Consider the following 7,322-nt stretch of genomic DNA (forward strand, 5'->3'; position numbering starts at 1 on the left):
TCTGGACACCAGGAAGCCCGCCTCTGGTTTTAAGATGTTAGGCCAACAGGGAAGCTCGGAGCCGCAGAGCTGGTCCGTCGCTCGCCTAGGTGCCGGGAGTTGAGCTGCTGCGTGTCCGTGCTCGGGCTCGACGGCCCGAGGGGTTGTGCGTGTGCGCGCAGCGGAGGGTGCGCCCAGAGGCCCGCGCCGCTGCCGCAGCCGCTGCCGCCGCTGCGGGGGATCTAATATCAGCTACCTGTCCCTGTCACTCTTGACACTTCTCTGTCAGGGCTGCCGCGCGGGGGGCGGGCAGATCGCGAACGCCGTTAGCTTTCCTTATTGGAGGGGTACTTGGGGGAGGGAGGGAGGGAAGAAAGGGGTCTTTGCCCACTCTGGTTTCGCTTTGGAGCTTGGAAGCCTGCTGCCCAAAGACGCTCCGAGCTGTGCCCTCCTACCCACATCCCCATGTCTCCGTTTGCCCGCTGACTTTTCGCTGCCGGACCCTTTCGCTAGAGCTTTCTGAAGGAGACGGAGGCGGCTTGGTTCAAAGACTCAGCGGGGGTTGTGCTCCCTGGCTTGGCCCGCGGCGGCCACAGCAGGGAAACGCCGCGCCTAGAGCGCAAAGCGGAGCAGGCGGCGGCGGCCACGGGGTTTCGGCCGGGCGGCAACCCGGGACTCGTAGGGCGGCGCGCTCCTTCGTCCATGAACTGCATGAAAGGCCCGCTGCACTTGGAGCACCGAGCAGTAGGGACCAAGCTGTTGGCCACCTCCTCGTCTTCCTCCTGTCACCATCCCCAGCCACTGGCCATGGCTTCAGTCCTGGCTCCCGGTCAGACCCGCTCCCTGGACTCTTCCAAGCACAGGCTGGAGGTGCACACCATCTCTGACACCTCCAGCCCCGAGGCCGCAGGTAAGGCGCCGCGCGGCCCCGCAGATACTCGGGTCCAGCCGCCCCTTGCCACTCGGTCTTTCTCGCCCCCAAGGAAGTCGGCCCCTCCTGGGGGAGGCGTGGTGGGAGTGGTCGTTTAGTTTGCTTCCCGCAGAACTTCCGGAGCCAGGATTCTTTTGGCCCCGCGTTCCTTTCGCTCCACTTCGACCGCTTGAGGTGGCGCGAACGACGCGAGCCATTCTTCTACTCTTCCCTATTCCCATCCTGGCCTCCCGAGGTTTCCTGGGTCACAAAAATCCCAGCATCTCCACTCGAAGACGGTCAGAGGCCGTCCCCCAAACCCCCAACCCGGTCCCTGTTCTCTCGGCTTTCAGCTCCCGAGAAGCTGCGCCTGTTAGAAAAGTATTTCCGAAATTACGCCGCAGAAGAAGCGGTATTTCTAAAGCGTAGAAGAACTTGGGTGGGTGGCCGAATCCCCAAATCTACCTTTACTGGCCTTCCGAAACCGCATCGAGATCCGCGGGGGCTCTGTAAAAGGCGCGCGTGCGGGTGTCCGGGGAGATGTTCTGTGTCTGCGCAGAGGCGTGTAAATATACTTGAAAGCAGAGGCTATAAAAATGAAGGTGCCTTTGCTCTGAGATAAACATGTAAATAAAACGTGCGGCGCTGGGGGAGGGGAGGAGATGGGGCGCTCACACCCACACTCACGTCTGCACACCCTACAGTCGCAGCGCTCCCCGCGGCCCGGAGAGGCCACGCACACACTCCTCCCCTGCATGGCAGCCCATTTCTCCCCCGGCCTCTGCCGCCCGGTCCAGCCGGAGTTCGCGGGTAGCAGGTGGACATGTTGACGGGAACCTTTGTGTGTTTCGTTTTCAGAGAAAGATAAGAGCCAGCCGGGAAAGAATGAGGACGTGGGCACCGAAGACCCGTCCAAGAAGAAGCGGCAACGGCGGCAGCGCACTCACTTCACCAGCCAGCAGCTGCAGGAACTGGAGGCCACTTTCCAGCGGAACCGCTACCCGGACATGTCCACGCGCGAGGAAATCGCCGTGTGGACCAACCTTACGGAAGCCCGAGTTCGGGTAGGACCCCTCGCGGAGCCTGGGAAGGCTGGGAAGGAAGCCATTGTAGAGATGCTGGCCGCGTAGACGCTGAGGGAGTGTGGAAGGCGGCGTTCCCCGGCGGGCGCGGGTGGTGTGCCTTTGCAGAGGCAGAAGGCCTCTCCGCGCCTCCAGTGGGGAGCTTACTGCTCCCCCTTACGAGATTCGCGGTAAGGCTGGCGCGGGCGCCCGGGGCGGCACCCGCTCACGGCGCCGCCACCCCAGGCCCTCCCGAACTGGGCCGCGTGGCATTCCCCTGCGCAGGGCATTGTGTTCCCGGCTTGCAGTCGCCAGATGAGCGCTAATAAAATCCCTCCCAGGCCGGGAGGCGAGAACAGGCTCCGACCTGTGCGCTTTTAACAAGAAATACCCGCCAGAGACATGCAAGATTTGGTCCTCCTTGGGACTTAAACTCGGGCAGCCCAACCCCGGACTTCTCTCTCTCTACTCGGCTCATCCTCCTTACATAGTCTTTGAGGGTTTGGGGTCATTCAGGTCTCTCCCACACCATATCCCTTAGTCTTTGTGATCTACGGAAGCAGTTTTGATACATCACCTACCATCCTATTAGTCCTCTTAGAAAGAAAAGAAGAAAGACTTTTCTGTTTGGTTTATTTATCTTTTCTTAGGAGATTGTTACTCATTATCCTTCTTCCCAATGATAATAGTTTTTTTTTTTTTTTCTTAAAGGTGGGGTGGCTTACCTTTGTAGCAAATCTGTACTTTATGGATTGGCAAAAGTGAACTTAAATAAATTACCCAGTAGCAACATCCTGGTTTATGCTGGTCAGTGGGTAACTCCAAACGCGTTAGGATTCTGGAAGCCGAAACACACATAGCAGGATCCAGAGGCTTTGCTGTTAAGGGAGGAAAAAAAAAAAAAAAAAAAAAGCTCTGGATAGAAAAATAGAGCCCTCAGTTAGAGCAGAGAAGAAAGAAGAAAACACTATACAACAATAACGATGAAAAAAAAAAAAAGACCAAAATGTTTTCCCAAAGCAGAGGGAACGAAGGACTTCCTGGGTGGCATTTGTGTAGGATATGAGGCTATGCTGGTGGATAACAGCTGGGATGAAGTTGAAAATGGTTTTAGTTTAACTGCTCAGAGCTAGAACTCTGGCTCTCCAGCCGCGTGGTTTTGCGCAAGGCCAGTCTTTCATTAGCTCTCCTGCGCATCAGGGGAATGGGACTTGCATGTACTCTTCTTGCCTGGGCAAAGTTTAGACGGCCTAGGGTGGAAATTGCAAGTAACGAAGATGAAAACACAATCAGTAGGTTCTCTGGAATCCTTCGGAAAAGACCTCTTTCCTCCACCCCCTCCGATTTTTTGCAGTCCCTCCCAAGTTCCCTGTCACTACCATGCTGGGCTGTCGCTCCCTCTGGCTGCCTCCATCCAGGCCCGCTGTGTGTCCCTTCAAGTAGGAGTGAAGCGTGCTTTTTTATAGCAGGCGGGTGCAAAGAGGAAGGGGGATAAAAAGGAAATCGAGAATGAAAGGAAAAAGGGGGGAAAAAAAGAGGATTAGGCGGCTGGGCCTGGCTGAGATGTGTAATGTGAAACATCACCGGTGTCAGCTCTGAAATCTGGGGCCAGGCCCCGCTCCAATACACAAAAGCCACAGTCTGCGGCGACGGGCAGGCCGATGTGGATTGAGAGAAGGGTTGTGTCGGGGCCACCGGACGCGGGGGGGGGGGGGTGGGGGGTGCTGACCGGGTTAGGAGGCTGCTTGCAAAGCGGAGCAAAAGGTCTGGGCCCAGCAGGAGCACCACCAGGGCGCAGGGGCCTGGCCTGGAGTGGGCCAAGGGAGGGAGAGGCTACAGAGCGGCCCATTTTGGGTTCCCAGAGATTTGCCAGCCAAGTTCGAGGAGTATATGAGGCCATAGGGAAGGTGATCTTTTGCTTTTTGATACCTTATTTTGCTAGGCAAGGATGGGGGTCAAGGGCTGGCACCAGTTGTGAAAGCACGTTCTGTGCAGTGGGGGGCGGCAGGGGAGGTCTGAGACAGAGGGAGGAGCTGTGTGAAAGAGAGCCTGAGCCTCTGGTGCCTTCTGAGCTCCTTATCCTCTTCACTGTGTCTGTGGCTTTGGAAGGGAAGCAAGTTTGCAAGGCCGCTGGGTAAGGGTTGGGCGAAAAATGCCGCTGCCCCCCCCCCCCGTTTATTTTACAGTAAGTGTTTTTGGATCTTGAGGAGGGCCTGGGTTAGTGAACAAGCCGCCCACAGGCCAGGCCGCCAGGTGTTGGACTGGGGTTTGTGGTACAGCTCAGAGCCTGGGCTCTCAGGCCTCACCCTGCCAGGCTTCTCTTGCTTGGACAGGGCTCAGGCAGCTGGGGCCCCAGAGGCAGTAGGCGGTTGGGGAGAATTTGGGGGGCTGGGGTGTGTGCGTGCGTGCACGCGCACATACATGTATCTCTGTCTCTCAGAGGTGGCGGCCTCTGGTGCTTTCTGGGATCGAGGTTTTACTAATCCGCTCTGTGGCATCTATTTGCCCCCTTACCCTCCACCCTCAGGTTTGGTTCAAGAATCGCCGGGCCAAATGGAGAAAGCGGGAGCGGAACCAGCAGGCCGAGCTGTGCAAGAATGGCTTTGGGCCGCAGTTCAACGGCCTTATGCAGCCCTACGACGACATGTACCCGGGCTATTCCTACAACAACTGGGCCGCCAAGGGTCTCACGTCAGCCTCTCTGTCCACCAAGAGCTTCCCTTTCTTCAACTCTATGAACGTCAACCCCCTGTCATCACAGAGCATGTTCTCCCCACCCAATTCCATCTCCTCCATGAGCATGTCGTCCAGCATGGTGCCCTCAGCTGTGACCGGCGTCCCGGGCTCCAGCCTCAATAGCCTGAATAACTTGAACAACCTGAGCAGCCCGTCGCTGAATTCCGCGGTGCCAACGCCGGCCTGTCCTTACGCGCCGCCGACTCCTCCGTACGTTTACAGGGACACGTGTAACTCGAGCCTGGCCAGCCTGAGACTGAAAGCAAAGCAGCACTCCAGCTTCGGCTACGCCAGTGTGCAGAACCCGGCGTCCAACCTGAGTGCTTGCCAGTATGCGGTGGACCGGCCGGTGTGAGTCTCGCCCACGGCACCCGGATCCTAGGACCGTGCTGGCTGGGGCAGCTCTGCCCTTGAAAGACTGGGAGTTACGCGAGAAGGTCGTGGGCACTCAAGAAAGGGAGAGAAAGAGAAGATATAAAGAGAAAAGGAAACCACTGAATTAAAGAGAGCTCCTTTGATTTCAAAGGAATTTCCTCAATGTCTGACATCTTTCACTAAAAGTATTTCCAACAGTTGCAAGGACACACACAAATGTTTGACTGGATATGACATTTTAACATTACTATAAGCTTGTTATTTTTTAAGTTTAGCATTGTTAACATTAAAATGACTGAAAGGATGTATATATATCGAAATGTCAAATTAATTTTATAAAAAGCAGTTGTTAGTACTATCACAACAGTGTTTTTAAAGGTTAGGCTTTAAAATAAAGCATGTTATACAGAAGCGATTAGGGTTTTTCGCTTGTGAGCAAAGGAATGTATATACTAAATGCCACACTGTATGTTTCTAACATATTATTATTATAAAAAATGTGTGAATATCAGTTTTAGAATAGTTTCTCTGGTGGATGCAATGATGTTTCTGAAACTGCTATGTACAACCTGCCCTGTGTATAACATTTCGTACAATATTATTGTTTTACTTTTCAGCAAATATGAAAAATGTGTTTTATTTCATGGGAGTAAAATATACTACGTACAAATTGGTCTGGATTCTTTCTGCCCTCCTCTGTCGCCGGCCAGGGTTTCTCAGTCACTGCTTCCTAAACAAACCAGTTCCCTCTGCCTGCCTAGTTAAACACACAAGGCAGCAGCAGGACTTATTTAAATTTGGTAGAAATAAATTATAGTCATTCATCAGAAACTAAAAAGAAAATAAGAAAAGCCACGGGGGGGGGGTGGGGGAGGCTGCAAAGTCTGGTCTTGTCTCCCAGATTTTTCTTTGGCTTAAACCCAGAGGATTCCATTATTGCTAGCAAATAATGTAAGAGAGAAAGAAGAAAGGAGAGAGAAATTTAGAAAGTATGTCAGCTTGGAATGACTTCTTTGGGGGGGGGTCTCCAAATCCAGTAAATTGTTCTGGAGAATTATGTGTGTATGTATACATGTACAGTTTATATACATTCCTCTCAAGAGGCATACATCTATAATAAATTTACAAGGAAACACCTCCAGTTCAAAATATTTAGGCCTCCACGTTTATCTTTCAGGCTTAAGTAGAGAGATTCTTCATGTTATATTGCATTCTATTTCCAAATCCTTTCGAGACATTAAAAGAAACAAAGACCATTTCTAATAACTACAGCCCTTCAGTTTCCCAAAGAGCCCAGGGGTTGAGAGGTTAGAGTGGAGTTTCCTGAGTCTTGTAGAGCAATATGTAGTTGAGGCAAAGGTCATGATCCCCGTGTTTTGTTTTAAATAATATTGACCCATTAATTCTAAACCTGCTTGTTCCTGAAATTATACAGGATTATGGTTTGCAAACTGCGGGACAATGAAGCAAATCAAGATGAATTACAGCCCTGGCCCTCCCTCCCATCCTCTGACATCTAAACGGGGAATGAGGTCGGTGTGAGTGTTTAAAAGAACTTTAAGCACCCGCTCTTCCTTTGTTGGTGGTTTTCAGCTTTTTTTTTTTTTTTAATGTGAAATTTGATTTCGTAACAAATTGTAGCAAATACGACTTAGTCCAAAGGAATTCATTACCGAGGCGCTGGGGGAGGGGGTATGAAGGGTAAATTCTGAGGTCCTTTGCTATTCTGGTCACCCTCCTCCCCCCAGTGGGCGAGGACAAACACACCCTGGGGAGTAGGGAGCGAAAAGAAGCCAGCAGTTTTCTGGAGCCGAGAAAACCTGAGTTTTTGCGCTTAGGTTACTTTTATCTGGCTGAAACTTTACCTATAAGCTTTTGAGGCTCAAACACGGAGTCTTTGTTCTGCATGGGACTGCCGCTGCCACTTAAAGAGATCGCAGATAATGTCCCCGATTTAAGATCAGTGCTCAATGCACATTAACTTTCTTTCTTTCTTTCTTTTTTAAGCTCTGCCTCTAACCTACGGAGGGATCACGCGGCAGTGGGGGGCAGATAAAAGTCCTTTGGCCGAGGGTCACCTCCGTCCTTGTTGTTCACTTGAGAGCAGTGGAGAGGAAAACGGTCCCCACGGGCGGACTTTGGCTTCTGGAGCCGCGGAGCCCAGCGGTCCGGGCCTCCCCGAGCTCCGCCTGGTATGGGGGGAGGGGCGGCAGGGGAGGGGAGGGAGGGAACTGGGAGAGGGGATTTGGGGATGGGGGCTG

At 52.9% G+C, this 7,322-nt stretch overlaps 1 protein-coding gene across 1 annotated transcript; it reads left to right on the forward strand.

Moving 5' to 3' along the window:
• The first annotated feature begins 356 nt into the window (after window positions 1-356).
• Window positions 357-5,734, forward strand: PITX2 (paired like homeodomain 2). Its single transcript, XM_044224253.1, has 3 exons — window positions 357-889; window positions 1,748-1,953; window positions 4,478-5,734. Exons 1-3 carry the CDS (start codon window positions 682-684, stop codon window positions 5,039-5,041), a joined length of 978 nt encoding a protein of 325 aa, XP_044080188.1. The 5' UTR covers window positions 357-681; the 3' UTR covers window positions 5,042-5,734.
• The last annotated feature ends 1,588 nt before the right edge of the window (window positions 5,735-7,322 follow it).

Source organism: Neovison vison, chromosome 11 (genome assembly GCF_020171115.1).
Source record: "Neovison vison isolate M4711 chromosome 11, ASM_NN_V1, whole genome shotgun sequence".
Lineage (NCBI taxonomy): Eukaryota > Metazoa > Chordata > Mammalia > Carnivora > Mustelidae > Neogale > Neogale vison.